The sequence below is a fragment of the Zingiber officinale genome, chromosome 4B, assembly GCF_018446385.1.
Source record: "Zingiber officinale cultivar Zhangliang chromosome 4B, Zo_v1.1, whole genome shotgun sequence".
Lineage (NCBI taxonomy): Eukaryota > Viridiplantae > Streptophyta > Magnoliopsida > Zingiberales > Zingiberaceae > Zingiber > Zingiber officinale.
Genome location: NC_055993.1, coordinates 93,785,095 through 93,807,215, shown reverse-complemented (window position 1 = coordinate 93,807,215; position 22,121 = coordinate 93,785,095). Strand labels below are relative to the sequence as shown.

Below are 22,121 nucleotides of genomic sequence, written 5' to 3'. Positions count from 1 at the left end.
AATGGAGTTCCCAAGCGAGAGAACTCTCGTGGAAGTAAGGGAATTTTAATGAAAATTTCTGAAAATAATGTTTCAATCACTAAGTTGGATATATATATATACGTTCCCAAGCGAGAGAACTCTCGTGGAAGTAAGGAAATTTTAATGAAAATTTCTGAAAATAATGTTTCAATCTCTAAGTTGGATATATATATATATATATATATATATATATATATATATATATATATATATATATATATATAGTGCACGACTACGCGATATCACTTTTCTAATTATTTTTTTTAATTTGAATTAAAAAAATTAATATTTTTATATATAAATTCTTAATATATAAATATATCCCTAAACATATTATAATACTCCATACATATTTAAATTTATTTCATTTTTAATTTTTCTTCTTACTAAACACTATAACCCAATTGAGATGCCAGAATCCTAGAGGTAAAATCTTTAAAAAAAAATTAAAAATTATAACCGAAAGCATGAACCCTAAAATAAAATCATAAAAAATATTTTAATTAATTTTTTTAATTCAAAATTTTAAAATAATAATAATAATAAATAATAGCATACAATATCTATTATTTCGATTTTGAATTTTAAAAAATCAATATTTCTTTATATATAAATCCTTAATCCATGAATATATCCCCTAAATATATTACAATACTCCATAAATACTTAAATTTATTTTATTTTTAATTTTTCTTTTTACTAAATATTATAACCCAATTGGAAAATTTGAACCTAGAGGTAAAATCTTTTAAAAAAATAGCTTACAAATTATAATCTAATTGGGAAACATGAATCCTTGAAATAAAATTTTTAAAAAATATTTTAATTATTTTTTTAATTCAAAATAAAAAAAAAATTAAAAAGAGAAAAAACAGCGCTGATATCCTGCGCGACGCGCAGTCATGCACTGTGCACGTCGCGCAGGATATCATAACTATATATATATATATAATTCTGATTTCGGTAATGTCTTCTTCATGAGGAGAAGCCACTTTGAAAGGCTTTCAGTGGAGTAGTGAGCAGCTGCCTTTGATTGAGTAATGCACTTGATTAATCGTAATAAAAAAATACTAGTTTTGTAGCTTTGACAAGAAATTATCTAATCTGTTCTTTGTTTAAAGTTCTAATAACTGGATTGTGTTGAATGACTGAAACCAAATAAATGAAAATGGCAAGCTAGAAAGATCCTATCATTTTGATAGTTTAATTATAGATTAATTAAGATTTCGTTTCGATACATACCAAATGAAGACTGACGAAGAACAACCCAAGCTGTTGCTGCTATAATTTCCAGCAACTGGAAAAGAAAGAGCTGCATCTTGGCCATGGAAGTTTAATGATAGGCGTTGCTTGCACCTGCAATCTACTACTGCATTTATTTGACAAAGTTATTCTAGTTCTATAAATATATTTCAATTTTTTAAAAATTGAACCCGCCCCGTCTATATATATATATATATATATATATATATAGTAGCATGGTTTGTTGACCAGTGGAAGACTCCTTCGGCTTAAAATGGAACTTTCCTCCAATCCTGTACATAATTCAATGATCTGACAAAGCGTTAGTGACAAAAAACTAGAGAAGGGGTTCTGACAAGGCCTTCCGACGCTCAAGTCAGTACAACACTAGATAGAGGAATGAAGAATAGTAGAAAAAGTCCTCGCGCAAGAATAAAGTTCAGAAGATGCTTTTTTACATACCTTGTCCACAGAGAGGATTCTCCTTTATATACCACCTCTCATAACCTTCATGATCTTGAGGTGACTTCAGTTGTCAGAGTTTGTTAGATGATGAAAAGTGTACAACCTGGGTATGCGAAACAAGTATCTGAGGAATCTTTCATCTACCCATTGATGTGTCTCTTTTGTCATTTACCCTTCAGGCCATTACTGAAGTGGTTAAAAGAATGTGTTGTCATGATTAGCTGTCTTATGAGAGATGTAATGACCTTCGAAGAAGACTTCAAAGGAATATTTCCCGACAACTCTAACAGACTATTAGAATGATGTCTGCTGCTTATCTGCTGAATATATTTTTATCGGTCCATAAGGTCAGCCGTTTTGATGCTCATATTTACCCTGAGTTTCTCCATCATATGTCAAGTGTTACCGAGAATTCGTTTAGAGAACAATTATTTATATTGATTATGCTAGAAATCTAATGGGAAGTTGTATAATAAACTATGCATGTTGGAAATTTATTCAGATCAACTCCATATGAAACTATTTATATTTACGTCCGAGCGGCCTTAAATGTCGTCAGGCATATGAAGGTCAATAAGACCAAGAATGTTAACCCCAGCTGACCGTTTATTGGGCAGAGCCCAAACAGATATAATATCTTTACACCAGTCGAAACCTCATTAAGGTTCATAGGGGGTCAAACACCTTGATCACGACTGGCTCTTATTTGGCCTGAACGTACCTGCACTTTGACCGACTGTAACTAGAAAGATTTATAAAGTTGGGGATACTAAGCCCGGCCAACTTTTGTTTGACCAGTCATTCATACAAAGGTTTATGAGACTGAGTACTTTTAAACCCGGCCAGCCTTTACCTGCTCTAGCGTGTGCTAATATCTTGATATCCGCTCGGTCTTTACTGAGCCGGGCATACACAAAGAGTCTTATGTTCGACCGACTTTTATCCGGTTGATCGTATATTATGAGTTTTATGAGGCTAAGGGCTTCGGGCCCATCCGAACTTTGCCTGGCCAGGCATACACAAAGAGGCTTAAGTACTTCAAGCTAGGGGTGAGCATTCGGTTAATTCGGTTAATTTGATATTAATTTTGTATAAATTCTTTTTATTGTTATTTTAAACAAATTTAGTTAATTTGGTGTTAACTGAAATAACTAATTTGGTTAATTCAGTTTTAGTAAAACTTTGATTTGATTCGGTTAGCCAACACTAAATTGGTTTTCGATTAATTTGGTTAATTTATGGATCGAATTAACCGAATGGTCACCCCTACTTCAAGCCCGATCGACCTTTCATCTGGCTGTGCGAGTATAAAGAGATTTTAAGGCTTAAGTGCTAGTGCCGGGACGACTTTCCATCCGGTCAGGCTCCTTTGAACTCGTTGACCATTGACTGACCGAGTGCATTATTTCTTTAGTTTCAGAGTAAAGTCCTAGAGCTCTTATATCTGATCGGGTTTGTATCCAGTTAGCTCTATCCGAGAGTCCTGCTTTAGGGCCGCGCGGGCAGGAGCCGAGAACTTTAATGTTGTGTGATCAACAGAACTAGGTGTGGAATGCTCCTCTATCCGGACTTTGACAGCCACATCATCTTGACTTTGATTGCCACATCATCTGCTGGGTCTGCTCAGTACAATCTGTATCACTAGCCTCTCCTTCAAGTCTAGTCAAAGGTGTAGATGACTGACTAGACTCAAATCTTACTTTTGCCTGCCCATCTCTTTACAAGGGTCCTTTGGCAGTTCGCACTCTCAATCATGCCTGGGCATTTATCTCTTTCAAAAACTTCTTGTCAGTAGTTGGCTATTTAGCAAAAAAGGAGAGTACTGAGGTGGTGTGAAAAAGCCTTTTGGTCAGGGGATAATTTGATTGTCATGTCTATCAAAAATGTCTGTTTATGGATGAATGCCACGTGACATCAGTTTTTATTTTCTAAAATGGCTTCTGATGCACGCCTCCTAGCACAATTCAACGACATGTATTTCCTTACAAATCAATGATCCTCCCACATGCCACTTCAATCTAATGGTGGCAATTAAATTCTTCTTTATAAAACCTTAAATGTTGTGTGCTCTCCACACCTCGTCTTTCATCTTCCTCGATCCTTTCACCCGACAGTTTCCTTCGTCCTCATTCCTTCATTCTAGAGCCCTAGACAACCCAGTAAGTTACTCATTTTCTATCTAAGTTCTATTCTATCATGGCCTAGGAGTCCTTCACCCCTTGGTACACCATTACCTCTTCAAATTTTGATGCCTCTGATCAAGCTCACCTTTATTCCAAATACGCAATCCCTCATAATTATCGTATCTGTCTCCCTTCCTCGAACAATCGTCCTCACCTTACTCCCGATAACCATATCACTTTCTTTTCTGATCAATTAATGGTCAGTCTGTGTTTTCCTATTCATCCCTTTTTATAGGAAGTAAGCCAATCTTTCCACATCCCTTTGCAACCATTTGTGTCGAACGCTTTCCGATATATGTACAAAATGTTTATGTTGTTCTATCTATTCGGAATTCCTCTTTCTCACAATCTTTACCTATTTGCTTACCCCAACAAATATGAACCCATGGTTTCCTCTTTCAGTCTCGACCAAAAATGATCTTCTTCGAGGACATGCCATCCTTGAACAAAGGTTGGAAGTTGCACTTTTTCTGCTGATTGGCAATCTTCCTTTCCTTCTCCTCTTGAGACTTCAAAGCTTAAGCAGGATCCAACCTCCATTTCTTATCTTCCCAAACTAAGCAATCATCATTTTAGAATTCACAAGTGGTTACAAGAAGGTTTTTTTGTATCTTTTTGGTTTGAGCCCTATTCAAAAGAGACTGTCTTGCTCCTTTAGTATGTTTTAGTAATTTTGATACTCATATTATTGCTAATTAAGGTGTTTTCTATTTTGTACAGTGGATGCTATTCTTCTATCCTTGGTTGATGAGATAATTGATCTAAAAGCGGAGGCAATTCGTGCCAAGGAACGGGAGTTTTTGGCTGAGTGGGGCTTATCATTACCCACCCACCCCTTTTCTGGTGAGGCATTTGAAGACCATGTAGCCGAGATGGGCACAACTGTTGTTTTTGTAGAGCTACCTTCAAATCTTGTTCCATTACCCGCGAGCTCTCCTTCAGAGAAGGAGGCTTAGCCAAAGAGAAAATGCAAGAAGCGTAAATTGACTCTGGCCCCCTCTCTTAAGAGGCAAGCAATTTCCATTCAAGAAGATCCTACCCAGGAAGATATACGAGAACAATCCCCCGAACAGACCCTATCAGCCTTTTATCCTACCCTCTCGACTCCTACTCCCACCCGAACTCAAGAAGACATTTCTTTAACAGGCTGTTCGTCAACTCCCAGTCTTCCTAGATCTCTTAGCACGAAGACTACCCTTGCTTCTCCAGAGTGTTGTCAACAATCAATCATTTTTCATTTACCTTCTTCCCAAGGTTTGGTTTCTCCAACATCCCTCCTTCCTTTTACTCTCCCAATATTATTGGGAGATCACTTAATTGATGCTTGGACCAATGCCAAAAATAAGCTCAGCGAACTCGCTCCTATAGAATTAGCAGACGAGTTCTCGTATGAGCAAACTAAGGTATCGTAATTTAATTGATTGTCTTTGACATATGTTGGATGCTCCTAACTATGTTTATCTTTCAGCAAGCTACCATCGTCTTTTATTAAGTCGAGCTCCATAAGACGTTGATTAGCATTATCCTCATCATATAAGCGTCTTCGGTCAGCTTCCACGTCAATTTCAACTGGGACTGCTTCACCACAATAAACTAGATGAAAAAGGAGACTGTCAATTCTCGGGGAGTTGTACGATATGCCCATAACACATTAGGTAATTCGTCCACCCAACTGCCTCCTGTTGAACCCCGTGGTTGTTTTGATGTGATCAACCAAGTTGGTTAGGTCCTGCTTTGTGTTTGATCCCTGTGTCTGAGTGTGCAGGAGCTTAGGAGCGCAGGAAGTCGAGCGTAAGACACAGCTAGCGAGAAGGACGACACGGGAAAGGAGCCGACGGGCTCGGTGCGTCCGAAGGACGAGAGAGCCGCGGAAGAGTACACCAGCGGGCGAGAAGAACGTGCGCGGCGTTCGAGGGACGTTAAGCCGGGAGGAAGACTACTCGAGGAGAAGACCAAAAATTGGATTCGGGTGAGCCCTATTTTGGTTGGCCGGAATCACCCAAAAGAATGAGACTTCGGAAGACGAAGCGAAGAAGCAAGCAAGCTGGAAATAGCTGCCAGCCATCTTGGAGGCGCCTCTAGCTTGAAGGCGCCTTTAATGCATGTTGGAGGTGCCTCGGACCTGGCAGAAGTGAACGTTGGGCTTTTGGATAAAGTTTTATCCACTTTCTCGATGGAGGCGCCTTGGACCCCTATTGGAGGCCCCTCGGACATCCAAGATAGGATTTCCAGAGGCTATATAAAGGCATCTGGAACTAGGAATTAGAACACAACTGTTCCATCAACTCTGTAATCAATTCCTAGCAATAGTTCTGAGCTGTAAGAGTGTAAAAGGCTTCTCCGCCTTCAGAGAATGAGATTTTTCTACTGCGCGCTTTTCATCACCCTGGATTAACAACCTTCTTGGGTGTAATCAGGTTAATCCCCGTCTTCTTTGTCCTTCCGTTTTGCTTTATTGTTTTAGTTATTTTATTATTATTGCTATTGCACTTTCGAGTTGACAGATCCGAGGAGGGTAGTTTTAATTTCTACAGGCAATTCACCCCCCTCTTGCCGGCCTCCGCTGCACCAACAAATGGTATCAGAGCTAGACCGCCTCAGAAGGAATAACCGCCGACTAAAGCACAACGATCAAGACAATGGCCGGAATGAATATTTATCCCCTGAAGTTCGATGAAGACTTCGCGACGTGAAAATGCCGGATGGAGGTATTTTTTAAGACATAATTTGGCATTTGCTTAATTATGAAATATGGCTATGCAGTTCCAAAAGATAAAGAAGAAAACACGTGGACCAAGAAGGAGCAAGCCGATTTTGTCGCCAACGGAAATGCAGAATTCCACCTGCTTAGCGTGTTGCCACCACAAGAGGTAAGTCGAATCGGAAGCTATGACTCCGCGAAAGACCTCTGGGAAAAATTCCTGGAGCTTCACGAAGGTACCTCGGAAGCTAAGCTAGCGAGGCGCGACATCCTCCGGACCTAATTAACAAACCTTCGGATGATCAAGGTGAGAAGGTAGCGCAACTCCAAGCAAGAATCAAGGAGTTAATAACTCAACTAACCAACCTTGGAGAAGAAGTAACGAACCGGGACTCAATCCGGTATGCGCTCAACGCCTTCCCCAGAACTCTAGAGTGGGCCTCCTTACTAGATGCGTACTACATCTCTAAGAACTTTGAGGTAAGTACTTTAGAAAATTTGTTTTCTACTTTTGAACTTCACGAATCTTGGGTTGCAGAGCCCAATGGAGTAGAGAAGACCAGTCAAAACATTGCCTTAAAGGCAAAAACAAACGCTTCTGACTCTGACGCATCGATTGACAAAAATGAAGCTGCGTTAATGGTAAGACATTTTAATAAGTTTTTCAAATCTAATAAATTTAGATCGCAGTCAAGTAAACGTCATCAAAAGAGAAGGATAGTTTGTTGCTACAATTGCAACGAAGAAGGGCACATCAAGGATGACTGTCCGAAATTGAAGAGCAAACAGAAAGAGAAAGAAAAGGTAAAGTACAAAAATCCAGAATCCTCCAAGCACAAGAACCTGAAGGCCACTTGGTCAGACTCTTCATCCTCCGAATCAGAAGTCGAAGAATTCTCATGATTAGCATTGATGGCCAACCATCTCTTCGAAGACGACTCAAGCTCAGAGATGAGCATAGATGAAGGAGGAGGAACCTCAGAAGAAGAAAGTAGTGATGAAGGGGGAGCATCACCAAATCAGGTAAGTAAGGTACGTGCTCTAACCTTTACTTAGTCGTTTAAATTTATCAAATCTCTTTCTAAAGATTTGTTTAAATTAGAAAAAAGAAAATACTGAATTGAAAATGAAATTAGCAAAAGCATGTCCACTTGAGATGTACGATAATCTAAAATCAGAAAATGAAAAATTAAAAATTGAAGTTGAAAATTTTAAAAATAATGCATGTTTAAATAAATTTTCAAAATAAAAAATTAGAATTTATCGAAAATTGAATTGGTACATTAGAAACCAACAGGGTCAACTTAGAAGAGTGCCCAAGAAATATGTACCCCCTAAATTTCTGAATAATCCTGAAGAAAGGAACCTCTATTGGGTTCCGAAAGTTGTGTTAAATTAATTTATTTAATTAAAGCTTTCAGAAGCAAAATTAAATGTTAAAATTTCTTTATAAAGCTTTGTCTAAGGAAGTGGTTGTTGCTCCAATAACCAAGAAGGCCTAGTGCCTCGTCACGACCTGGAAGATGAAATATTGAAATAAAATATTTAATTAACTTTCTGAAAAAGCATTAAACTAGAATTAAATAATACTTTGAAAGTTTTTCAAATATTTTTGAAAAATTCTAAAAATTAATTTTGACTTAGAAACTACCTTAAAAAATTTTTACTTAAATTTTTTTTTGAAAATTCTAAAAATTAATTTTGACTTAGAAATTATTTTAGAAAATTCAAAAAATTCAGTTTATCTAAAAAATTTTTTACTTAGAAATTATTTTTGAAAAATTCTAAAAATTCAGTTTACTTAGAAATTTTTTTGGAATAATTCATCTTGCTCAAAATTTTTTTTTTCTAACTTAAATATTTTTAAATATCATACTCTTACCCCATTTTTTTGCTGTGATCAAAGTGGGAGAGATTAATACAAGTCTAGGGGGAGATAATTTTTTAAACTTTTTTTTTCTGCTTAATCCTTTATTTAAGTTGCAATTTTAATTATTACAAATTTATGCTCAAAATGTTAGTTTAGTAATTCTCTTTAAAATTACTATCTGTCTATTTTTTTTACCCTAACTTGAACTTGGGTTGATGCACATCAAAAAGGGAGAGATTGTTGAACCATGTGGTTGTTTTGATGCGATCAACCAAGTTGGTTAGGTCCTGCTTTGTGTTTGATCCCTGTATCTAAGTGTGCAAGAGCTTAGGAGCGCAGGAAGTCGAGCGGAAGACACAGCTAGCGAGAAGGACGGCACGGAAAGGGAGCCAACGGGTTCGGTGCGTCCGAAGGACGAGAGAGCTGCGGAAGAGTACACCGGTGGGCGAGAAGAACGTGCGCGACGTTCGAGGGACGTTAAGCCAGGAGGAAGACTGCTCGAGGAGAAGACTGAAAATTGGATTCGAGTGAACCCTATTTCGGTTGGCCGGAATCACCCAAAAGAACGGGACTTCGGAAGACGAAGCAAAGAAGCAAGCAAGCTGGAAAAAGCTGTCAGCCAGCTTGGAGGCACCTCCAGCTTGAAGGCGCCTTCAATGCCTGTTGGAGGCGCCTCGGACCTGGCAGAATTGAACGTTGGACTTTTGGATAAAGTTTTATCCACTCTCTCGATGGAGGCGCCTTGGACCCCTATTGGAGGCGCCTCAGACATCCGAGATAGGATTTCCAGAGACTATATAAAGACCTCTGGAACTAGGAATTAGAACACAACTGTTCCATCAACTTTGTAATCAATTCCTAACAATAATTCTGAGCTGTAAGAGTGTAAAAGGCTTCTCCGCCTTCAGAGAAGGAGATTTTTCTACTGCGCGTTTTTCATCGCCCTGGATTAACAACCTTCTTGGTTGTAACCAGATTAACTCACTGTCTTCTCTATCCTTCCATTTTACTTTATTGTTTTAGTTATTTTATTATTATTGCTATTGCACTTTCAAGTTGAAAGATCTGAGGAGGGTAGTTTTAATTTCTGCAGGCAATTCACCCCCTCTTGTCGGCCTCCGCTGCACCAACAGCTCCCATGTGATCCAACTTGGTTTTAAGTCTTCAAATGATCTATCTATTTGTTACTTCCGCCTGCCCATTGCTCTGTGGAGAAGCTACATAGGTTGACTCCATGTGATCCAACTTAGTTTTAAGTCCTCAAATGATTTATCTATTTGTTACTTCTGCTTGTTCATTGCTTTGTGGAGAAGCTGTAGAGGTGAAGGTCTGTGTGATATCATTTTCCAAACACCATTCTCGGATTCTTCTGCCCTGAAATTGCCTTCCATTATCGGAAACCAACATATGTGGAATGCCAAATTTTGCAGATAACATGTTGCCATAAGAATTTAATAACCATCTGCTCAGTTATTTTGGCTAAGGGCTCAGCCTTCACCCATTTTAAAAAATAATCCACTGCTACCAGTAAAAATCTCTTCTGAACAAGTGCCAAAAGAAAAGATCCTAATATGTCCATACCCATTGATCAGACGAGCAAGAAATAATAGAGGTTTTAAGTAATTTTGTGGGGTGGTGCAGGATCTTCTGGTGCTTTTAACAAGATAAACATGTCATTACTAATTGAGCTGCATCAGACTATAAAATTAGGTCAGAAATACCCAACCAATAATACTTTTCCAGTGAGAGACTGACCTCCAGTATGACTTCTACAGGAACCCTGATGCACTTCCTGTAAAATATAGGGCACATCATCTGACCCAATACACTCGAGGAACGAATAGGAGAAGGCTCTCTTATAAAGATGATTCCCAATCATAATGAACATATGTGCTTGCTCCCCATCAATTGGTAGAGTACCCTGTTGTAAGAATAAAATAATTAGCGTTCTCCAGTCACTTTGTAACTCCAGATCAGCATGCCTCTCCATGCAAGTTACTAATAATGTTTGCTCAACAGGCTTATCCAAATTCTTGGGAATTTAAGCAAAGGCTAACTTAGCTAGCATGTCTACTATTTGATCATTTGAACGAGGAATCTTCTATATATAATCTGAGCCAGTCATTGTTTATCTCAAAATTTTCAAATAGTTACTGAGCTGCTAGCTGAGAATCTGAATAGATTAAAACCTGAGCAGCTCCTACATGCCTCGCAGCTTGCAATCCAGCTATTAATGCCTCATACTCCACTTCATTATTAGTGACCCGATAATTTAACCAAATAGATAATTACATTCAATATTCATGGGTGATATAGGGGTGAATAGTATTTTTCAAAAATCGAGAGTTAAAAACAAATTATGTAGCGGAATAAAGAAAATAGAAAACAATGCTAACACGGATGATTTTACTTGATTCAAAGCCTGTGACGACTCCTACTCCAAGGCCCGCAATTGACGATCGCTTTCATTAGGCAATCACTATCAATTCTAAAAATTAGTTACAAATATTGAATACAAGAACTGAACTTAGTTGTTACCAACAAACAAAAAGGATATTGGAATCTCTTATTCTTTGAACTTCGGAGCAGTCTTTCAGTGTCATCAGAGCCTTTTCGAAGCAGCATGTAAGAATGAAACTTGTAGTAGTTGATCTTCTGAAACTGCTAGTCGAAGACCCTTATATAGGCCCATTTCGGACATCTCGACCATACTAACGTGGCGACCTCTCATCGAAACTTCATCCATAAAGTTTTATCCGTCTTCGAGCGCTCAGACCTCCTTCTGACGCCTGAACCGTTGACATGGGCTCGACCATTCGATGTGCTCCAACTCAGCTTTGGGATAACTTTTCTTGTCTGGGCACCTAGACTCGCTCAGGGTGCCCGCACCGCTTAGGCCCCTGGCATCAGCCCAGGCGAGGCTGATCTGAGCACCTAGACCAACTCTGGCACCTAGAGTCTGGGTGCTCGGACAACATTAATAAAATATGAGTAATAATTAGATCCTATCTCCCTGAGACCATGATCTAGTCAAGGTCTCAGCTTAGCTTTCCTAAAAGGACCTAAGCTGAACCAACGCCTATAGTTCCCTCAACTGCAAGCACGTCCTCACTAGATCTCTCCTTCAGTTGCTTGCCTCTTACTTACCAACTACAGTTGCTTGACTTGACTTTGACCCACTAGATTTTCCCACTAGTTGTTAGGTCCGCAGACCCAACTGGACTTCGGACGGTTATCAGGTCTCGTGTACCCAACCGGACTTCCCGCCAGATATCAAGCCCCACGGACCTATCTAAACTTCTCACCAGCTATCGGGTCCCACGAACCTAGGATTTCACACCAACTATCGAGTCCCGCGAACTTAGATGGATTTCATCCTGGTGTCAGATTTTCCAGACTAGTCAACTCCTGCACACTCGGTAGACAAGTTGGACAAATAATACATCCAACTTTAACCTATTTGTCATACATCAAAACCTAATTATCAATGCAATCTGCACCAATAATAACAAGAATATCTATCTCACTCCCCTGCCCGGTAGGGGATCCGTCGACATATATCTTCCAAGTTTCCTCAGTTTCAGGACCCTGCACTTCTATTATGAAATCAGGTAAGGCTTGAGCTTTAATGACTGCTCGAGGTTAGTATTTTATGTTATATTCACTAAATTCAGTTGCCCATTTGATTAATTTTCCAGATGCCTCTGGGCTGACAAGCATTCGACCAAAAGTGCTATTAGTTAATACAATGATTGAATGCGATAAAAAATAAGGGCGCAACCTTCAAGCAGCTAAGACTAATCCATATGCTAATTTTTGAGTGTGGTGTAGCGACGTTCTACTCCTTTTAATAAATGGCTCAAAGAGTATACAAGTTGTTGCTCTTTTCCCGCTTGCCTCACCAACACTAAACTAATAGCTTGCTCAAATAAACCCACAAAGTTTTACCTACTATTGGTTTAGCTAATACGGGCAAAGTATATAGATAACTCTTCAACTCCTCTAACACCTTGTCACAATCAGCATCTCATTGGAATTTCGTTGCTCGATGCAGTATTCTAAAGAAATGCAAACTCCAGTCGATCGATCGAGAAATGAAACTAGATAGGACGGTAATACGACCAGTCAATCTTTGTGTCTCCTTCAAATTATGCGGGGGAGCCATATTTTGTAGAGCTTGCACCTTGCTAGGATTGACTTCCATTCATCTCTCGGTGACTATGTAGCCCATAAATCTTCCGCTTTTAGCTCCAAATAGCCATTTGCAGGGATTGAGCTTGAGTTCGTACTGCCTTAAACTCTGGCAGGTTTCCTCTATGTCAATGCACAAGTCTATGGCTCAGAGAGATTTGATGAGGTTGTCATTCACATAGACTTCTATGTTCCATTCAATTTGCTTTTGAAAGACCTTGTTCATGAGCCTTTGATAGGTAGCTTTTGCATTCTTTAGTCCAAATGACATAACATTATAACAATAAGTGCCCTCGGTATTTATGAAGCTAACCTTTTCCTGATCCTCCTTAGCGAGTAGGACTTGATGATATCCTTGATAAGCATTCAACATACAAATGAATTCACAACCAGAAGTAGAATCTACTACTTGATCGATACGAGACAGGGGATAATGATCTTTCGGACAGGCTTTGTTTAGATCCCTAAGTCGATACAGACCCACCACTTATTTATAGGTTTGGAGACCAGGACAACATTGGCTAGCTACCTTGAGAAGTGTACCTCCTGAATGTAACCTACTTCCAATAATTTATCCACCTCTTCTTTGATAATTTTATTCTAGTCGGCTCCGAAATATCGCTTCCTTTGCTTGATCGGGCGGGCGTCAGGATAAATATGGAGTACATGCTCCATGACTGCTGGAGATACGCATGTTACTTTGGGCATCCAGGCAAACACGTCACTGTTGCATGTCAAACATTCCACCAGCTCAGCCTTAAGCTCAGGAGCCAAGTCGGCCACTATCTGAGTGGTGACTTCTAGCTGACTGGCTCAAATTTATATTTCTTCTTTTTCTTCATATAACACGACGAGTGACTTCTCCTGAATAGTATTGACTTTCATCCTCTGAATTTTTCGGGCAGCATTAGCCTCCGTCTTTACTATTTCCACGTAGCATTTACGCACTACTCTGCAATTGCTAGTTGCTCGAATGATTGTTTGATGATAATGTTAACTGAGCTGCTTGTATCAATAAAATTATGAGAAATATTATAATTGACTATAACAACCTTGATTATTACTGCATTATCATAGGGTACTTCTACTTCCTCTAGATCATTGGGCCCGAAGCTGATTTTGACTCTGGCTGCCCGCTCTGCACTGCAGCTGATCGTATGAATCTCCAGACGCTGAGCGTATGACTTCCTCGCTCGATTGGAATCACCATCAGTCGACCCTCTAGTTATCATGTTAATATTGCCCTAAGCGGCATTGATGCGATTTTCTTCTTGCCGTGTCGAGGGCTGCTCTCGCTAAACTTGGGCAGGAGCTTGAGCTTGCTTAGCTTGTTGTTGAGGTGACTTCTGTTGCTGCTCGGCCACTCGGTATTCAATCCTAAGCAAGCTATTTTGTTGATGATATAGTCGGTGATTAGGAGCTGGCGAACACCGATGGTACCGGGGGTTGTTGTTTCATTGGTTCAACAAAGTGTAACAATCTTTAGTATTATGGGTGGATGCTCGATGGTATGTGCACCACCTTCATGGAGATTCCCAAGGAACTTCCACATGTTGCACAGCTTGAGGTCGTGGCTCTTGATGATGATATTGAGGATCTGCCCGAGGTCCTCTTGGTGGGGGAGCAGGTTGTGCTAGGTGATCAGCTGCTGGAACAGGGGCAGGTGTGGTAACTGCCTTCTTCCGGGCATCTTGTGCCTCTTCAACATTTATGAACTCTATTGCCCAGTTAAGTAGAAGATCAAAATCTTTTAGAGGTCTTCTAGACAGATTGTGAAAGAAATTGTTATCGGTGAGTCCTTGAGAAAAGGCACTCACCAAAATCTCTGTGGTGGCGGTGGGGACATCCATAGTCACCTGACTGAACCTTTTAATGTAGGCTCAGAGTGTTTCTTTGGGCCCCTATTTGAGTGAAAAGAAGTTTCACGGGGTCTTGTGATACTGCCAGTTGCTAGAGAAGTGATGGAGAAAGATCTTGTGAAAATCTTTGAAACGGCGGATGGAGTTGTCCGACAGCCATTTAAACCATCGCTAGGTCGCCCCGCGGAATGTGGTGAGGAACATTCGGTATTTTACACCATCCGTAAATTGCTAAAGAAGGACGACATTCTCAAATTTGAGGAGATGATCCCTGGGTCGGTTGTTCTTGAATATTCTCCTATGTTCAGATTCTAATAGTGTTTTGGCAATAGATCCTCCAGTACTCGTTGAGAGAATGAGGTTACGATTCGCTTAGGGAAACTGTCACTAGCTACAGCTTTTCCTTTGTGTCTGTCTTGAACAAGTGCTTCTGCCAAAGATTCTTGGAGTACCCCTCCTTGACCCACTTGCTCAAGCAGTGTGCGGAAGAGTGCTCGGGGGCGCCGAATTGGTGAAAGAGGTGTAGGAAGCAAACGAGTAGGGCTTTCCTCTTGAACTCCTCTTTCCCTTTGATGCACTGTTGTTGATGCTGTTGGATTTGGTCGTGGCAGCGTGCCACCAGTGTTTACATGTTGTTGTTGTTGTAGTAACCTTTGTGCTCTGGCGTGTTGATGAGCAACTCCAAATCTTCTTGTGTTAAAGTGATGATGGCGAGTTTTCCAGCTTCTTCCATCTCGAAGCTTCAGATATATATATATATATATAGGTAATTCATGTTTATGCTTACTTATTTAAAGTTTAACTGAATGTTTAGCTTCAGGTTTATTCTAATATATATTTGATCTAGTCTTTGGAGTGATTCGTGATTAAAAGGCCAGATGAAACTATTTTGCTTGCTTAAACTAATTGGGGATCAAATGTCAGCATTCAAATGCCTAGCTTGTATCAGAATCCAGCACAAGGACAGATCAGATGGCCAAGGAGTCGACCAAAATATTCTCATTCCACCTCAAAGGCAGGATATCTGCATTCTGATTTCGATAAGGTCATCTATGAAGGAGGAGAAGCCACTTTGAAAGGCTATCAGTAAATTGATCAGCTGCCTTTGATTGAGTAATGCACTTGATTAATCATGATAAAGAATACTAGTTTTATAGAGCTGACAAGAGATTATCTGATCTTTCCTTTGTTTAAAGTTCTAATAATTGGATTGTGTTGAATGACTCAAACCAAATAAATGAAAATGGCAAGCTAGAAAGATCCTGTCATCTTTGTAGTTTAATTATGGATTAATTAAGATTTCTTTTCGATACATACCAAATGAAGACTGACCAAGAACAACCCAAGCTGTTGCTGCTTAATTTCCAACAACAGGAAAAGAAAGAGCAGCATCTTGGCCATGGAAGTTTAATGATTTGCGTTGCTTGCACCTACAATCTACTACTGCATTTGTTTCACCAAGTTGCTCAAGTTCTATAAATAAATTTCAATTTTTAACACCTTTAAGTTTGATGATAATCCAAGAAGTCTCTAATCCACAGACTTGTTTTTGTTCAACGTAACATCACTGTGGAAATAAAATTCTTAAATCCATAGTATTTTTTTCACATATCGTTGGCTTTAAATAATTATTATCAGATTTAAAAATGGAAATGAAAAGTTCTTGTCAATCCTTTTCAATAATTATGACCATGCGTTCACCTTGTTTAGAGATAGCATAGCAAGATCCAAGACAAGAAAAGTGTGTTATAGTTAAACGTTCAGTATTAATCATTCAAAATTAGAATATTCAGTTTTATGTAGGGTTGACCATTTAAAAATAGAATAGAAAAGGCAAATAGAACTAAATCAAATCAAATAAAAGAAATATGAAAAAAAATGGTTTCTCGGATTTTTGTTTTCATTTTAGATCCATTTAGGTGTTCATGCATATATATCAAAATGGTAAACCAATATATCATTTGATGAGTCTTTGTTATAAAAAATTAACATACATTTTATTTTCATTTTAAGTTTGGTTTTGAAAGCCTATCAATTTTGGTTCAGGTCAACTTTGATTTTCAAATTTTTTACATTGTCCTTGATATAAACTTCTCGAGTAAATAGAAAAATGAATCATGCCTACTCAAGTACTATGAAGTAAAGTTTGGGTTACCCTTAGCGCTTCCTAATTTATCTTGATAGTCGATGAAAACTTTAGTAAATGTGGACAGATCATTTTCAAAATTAATCAGTTTTAAGAGTTAGATACTTAAATTATTAAAAAAATTAAGGGTGTAATACTCGAAGAAAAAAATAAATTCAACTCAAACCAAATAATTTGGTTTAATTACTTTTGACCAAATTGATATCGGTTTTCAATCGATCACAGTATAACCAAATTTGGATTTGCAATGCAACTTAACATATGTTTCACACAAGCGAGGCATTCATGCTTTACATGTTCTTGAAAACCTTTAAAGAGATAAAGAAGAAGAGCTAAGAAGAAAATTTAAAAATTTAATCTAAAACAGTGTTTTATGAGGAGATAAAAGAAGAGGAGGAAGAAAATTTAATAATTGGACTTAAAAGAATAAGGGTACTTATGTAGAGGTAGGTGAGGGGTTGGCCGATGAAAAGACTCCTTTAAAAAAAAGTATATTTTTTTCCATAACAACCTAATTATTGAATAAGTCAGCCATTCCCAACTCTCCAAATTAGTGATGCATGCGCACATCTCTCAATCTTATGAACACAGCAAGTCCGTTGACTAGACATCCTGCTCTACCATCAGATTTTAAAGCTGTTATTCCTTACAAAAAAAATAATAAGGTGTTAAACTTAGTCTTTTTTTTATATATACATTTCTTAATATTACAGCCCATACACTATTAACGCAAGTATTTTGACAGTGACTCCATTTTGTTAATTTTCAAACAGATCGTTTGTGGACTTGCATACCCACAATTATTTTCAAACACAGGCAAATCAATTAACTAGACTTACCCATCAATTTTGAAATTTAAGGCCTTATATTGAGACTTTTTGTTAGGACTTGTAGCAACTCTAAAAAGGCAATACAACATATTAGATTGCAGGTGGAAGCAGCGCAGAATCATTAAGAGCTTAAGTTTCCACTGGGCAGATGCAGCAACTCTTTCTTTTTCGATTCCTGGAAATAGTAGCAGTGATGCTCTTCGTCGTCGGCCAGTCCTCATCTTCAGGTACGATTAAGAAGGAATTAATGCTAGTCCAGTATTGTGGATTTTATTAATTTATTTTAATAATCTATAACATTTAGTTTTACTCATCCCTTCTGGACTTCACCAAACATTTATCTCTTTTGTTGTTTAAATCCTCTTTTTTCACTCGACTTGCTTCATTTCATCCGTTATTATTGCTTAAATCGGCAGTGGATAGCAAGGTCTTTTGGGTTGAAAATATTTGACAATTGTATAAAATAACAATCAATAAAATTGAGCATAAAAATATTGGACCCTCAATATCATTATATAATTTTAGTTAAAATATATAATAATCGATCTCACAAGGTTCAAAATCAATAAAAATGAATATGTTAATTGGGTTATTTAAAATAAATTTAAAACCTCTAACATCAGATACTCCTTATTAAAAATATTTAATAATCAATCGATTAAAAATCTTTAAATATTTTTATGTGAAAGGCATTTATAATTTGGGAATATTATGCGTGCAATGATGTTTATTTATCAAAACTCAAGGAAATAATAAAAGTATTTGATATAAATTTAAGATCTTTAGGTCAAATATTTTTGGACAATATTATTTCTCAAAGTATACAGATTCACGAAAAATAATTATAGACAAATTTCTAAGAACACTATTAGTTTTTTCTCTCTACTGTAAAGTTCAAAATAAAAGAAAATTAATTTAAAATGCAATAATATTTATTTGATATAAATTTAGAATTTTTTTAAGATCCTTAAATAGAAGAGTTCTTTTTGAATCAATTTTCAACTAGTTAGTAGGCAGTTGGTTTGGACGGACAATAAATAGAGCAAAGCAGATGTGCCTGATGGAATTTTTTTATTTTTAAAAGAATATTATCTGGTACATATTTCTTTAGATATTTATTGTACAGGAGATACAATGATCCAGGACACTTCACTTGTGAATGGCCAGACTTTGAGATCGACAGGAGAATTGTTCCAACTGGGCTTCTTCAGTCTAGATAATAGTTCAGGGAAGGGATACTTAGGAATCTGGTACTGTAATTTCACACCGCAAGAAGGCATTGTAGTATGGATCGCCAATCGGAACAAGTCTGTCAACACAGCCATGGCATCCTTCAACCTCACTTCCGATGGAAATCTAATCTTATTTGAGGATGACCAAACAGTTTGGTCGACGGGAACGAGATCCACAGGACTCAATTCTGCACGCTTGCAGCTTTTAGATTCTGGAAACCTCGTGCTGAACGACAGCAACTTGATTCTATGGCAGAGCTTTGAGCACTCAAATGACAGCAGCACACAGCTCCCTGGCATGAAGTTCGGATTTGTCAAACGGACCAACACATCACGGCGGCAAGTGTCATGGAAAAACTCCACGGATCCTTCTCCGGGAGACTACACCCATATGATTCGTGCTCTACCTATTCCGGATTTGGTCATTTTTAACGGATCCGCCAAATACCATCGCAGCGGCCTATGGAACGGATATGGGTTCGTCGGCTATCCATCGATAGCAAGCAACCAGGTGACCAACCCAGCAAATTACACGTTTGTGTCCAACGAGAATGAGAGCTATTTTATGGTTAATTACAGAGCCTCACCGACGCCGGTACTGATTCGGTCAACGTTGTGGGCCAATGGAACCATCCAGCGTTGGTTTCTTGACAGAGGTGGCAATAGAGAGTGGCAGCTTCTGTCGTCGATTCCGGCGGACGAGTGCGATATGTACAATCTCTGCGGCCGCAACAGAGTGTGCACCAATAAATACGTTGCTGTCGAGTGCCAGTGCTTGGACGGGTTCGTAAATATTACGGAGAATGGAAGAGAGGCCGGATGCGAGAGGGAAAAGCCTTTGAATTGCTCGTCGAACCAGTTTTCCAAGGTGCAGAACGTGAAGGTGCCTGACACTGAGAACGCTACACCACGAGGAAACATGAGTCTCGATGACTGCAAGAATTTGTGCTCGGATAATTGCTCATGCGTGGCGTATGCGGTGATCAGTGGGTCTTATGGATGCATAACTTGGCTTGGTGATCTGTTGGATCTCAGAACTTTTGTCGATGAAGGAGATGATTTATACGTTCGGCTCGCAGGTAATCTAATTATCCACAAAATTGGATCACCAAAGTATGATTGATCAAACATCTGTCTTTTATTTTCCTTCCAGAATCATCCACAAAGAAGCACGTCTGGGCGGCGATAGCCATTCCTCTGTTACTGGGATTTTTTCTTCTATGTTGTGTTGGCGTACTCGTTTGGAGGAAGAGAAAAAGAGCGTCAACCAGATTGCCATTACAATTGCCAAATGTAAAGGAAGGTAATCAATAGCCAATTGCCACTATGTTTTAGTTTTATTTGTGAGAAAGCAATGTCGATCATGGTGTTCACTTCGTTCCCGCAGGTAACTCGACGACTTGTGATGATGTATCGGAGTCCAGGTTGGTTTCGATCGACTCAGAAGATTCTTGTCTGCATAATAATGATAAAGGAGTAGGTGAGTTCCTGCTCTTCTTCCTCATTGCTCATTGTATACACTGAATTCTTACGCTGTTTTTCCTAACATTCATCTATTAGCTCATTATCTGATTACAGAGTTTAGTTGAAATCTACGTATTTCTTCATTTCTTTCTTAATTTTTTAAAAATAAAAAATCATGATGGAGGAATTATACTGATTAAGGGGTGTGACTTTTGTGCCAGATATGATCAACACATTGGGGTTACTACCTTCCTACAATTTGGAGACAATAAAAACTGCAACAAACGACTTCTCTGATGGAAACAAACTGGGAGAAGGTGGATTTGGTGTTGTTTACATGGTAAGAAGAATTCCAGCATCCCAAAAAGGGGCCAATCTTTTAAACCAACAAATATGAAATAAACAGTTCGTTTTCATTAGGGTCAATTAGAAGATGGACAAAAGATTGCTGTCAAGAAATTGTCAAGAAACTCCTCACAAGGCCCAAATCAATTCCAAAATGAACTCTCACTGATAGCCAAGTTACAACATAGAAACCTTGTTCGACTTTTAGGCTGTTGTATCGAAGACACGGAGAGAATTATAATTCTTGAATACATGGAAAACAAGAGCTTAGACGCCTTCATTTATGGTAAGTTTGTTTTCCATAATAAGTTAATTCCATCACTTCATAAATGGTTAGATATTTATCTTCATTCATATAGCTAATCGTATGAAAATGACTCTAGATAAAACAAAATGTTCCTTGCTAAATTGGCAAAAACGTCTTGAGATTATAGTTGGTATTGCTCGAGGACTTTTGTACCTTCATCAAGACTCTGTCTTGAGAGTCATTCATCGCGATCTTAAGCCAAGTAATATCCTTCTTGATAAGGACATGATTCCAAAGATTTCAGATTTTGGCATTGCAAGGATATTTGAAGGAGATAGAGCTCTTGAGGATGGAACCACAAGACCTATTGGAACATTGTAAGTTAATTCTTCAAGCTACATTTAGTCTCTCGCAAATTATAAATCATTATCCTTTTCTAATATAGAATAAAACTAACATTGGAGTTATTTAATACAGTGGATATATGGCTCCTGAGTACTTGTTATATGGACAATTCTCATTTAAGTCAGACGTATTTAGTTTTGGTGTGATAGTACTAGAAATCTTGAGCGGCAAGAAGAATCGAACATTCGGTCAAACAAATTCTAATTTAAACCTTTTACAGCATGTAAGTTTAACTTAAAATATATATACTTTTATCTTTCTAAATGTTATAGAATTCAAAATTTTATTTTTATGTGATCACAGTCTTATAAACTTTGGAAGGAAGGTAGATCCTTGGAGATTCTCAATGATGCAGTAAGTTGCTCATATCCAACAATCGAACTTTTACGTTGCATTCGAATGGCTCTTTTATGTGTACAAGATAACCATGAAGAAAGACCAACAATGACAGAGGTAGTGATGATGTTAGCAAGTGATGAGCAACTTCTAACTCCACTCAAGCAACCTACAATAACATCAATTTATAGTGAAGGAGATTGCTCTACTAAAGAAATGAGTATCACAATCACAGGTCGATGAATTGATGAAATGTATGTCCTTCACTTATTTGAATATTATTTTACTATAAACTAATACTTTAATATTTTATGTCTAAATTATAATTAAATCACGTCGATTCAATATAATACTATTGGTTGAATTTGAACATGCTCTATATAATACTATTGGGTGTAAGACTATTTCTTATCTAGAAAGAGAGATTGATAGCCACTCGATCACTTTTTGATTTATTTTGATGGTCGATGAAAAATTTTCATGAGATTAAGCTGATGATCCCAGAATTAATTAGCATAAGTTGGATATACCTAGTGTCAACTAAAAAGAAAAGGAAAAAAAATCTTATTTTTAATATCACAGCT

The 22,121-nt window shown here is 38.0% G+C and overlaps 1 protein-coding gene across 3 annotated transcripts; it reads left to right on the top strand.

The window, feature by feature from the left end:
* The first annotated feature begins 17,580 nt into the window (after window positions 1-17,580).
* Window positions 17,581-21,907, top strand: LOC121975549 (receptor-like serine/threonine-protein kinase SD1-7). 3 transcript variants are annotated; one of them, XM_042527263.1, is made up of 9 exons: window positions 17,581-17,735; window positions 18,635-19,819; window positions 19,894-20,043; window positions 20,128-20,220; window positions 20,426-20,544; window positions 20,625-20,835; window positions 20,933-21,173; window positions 21,274-21,424; window positions 21,505-21,907. In XM_042527263.1, the coding sequence occupies exons 1-9, from the start codon at window positions 17,657-17,659 to the stop codon at window positions 21,778-21,780; spliced, it is 2,505 nt and encodes an 834-aa protein (XP_042383197.1). In that variant the 5' UTR covers window positions 17,581-17,656; the 3' UTR covers window positions 21,781-21,907. The 3 variants fall into 3 exon arrangements, with proteins under 3 accessions (XP_042383197.1, XP_042383199.1, XP_042383198.1); XM_042527265.1 differs by having other exon boundaries at window positions 17,608-17,735; window positions 18,676-19,819; XM_042527264.1 differs by having other exon boundaries at window positions 17,618-17,735; window positions 18,652-19,819.
* Window positions 21,908-22,121: the final 214 nt, after the last annotated feature.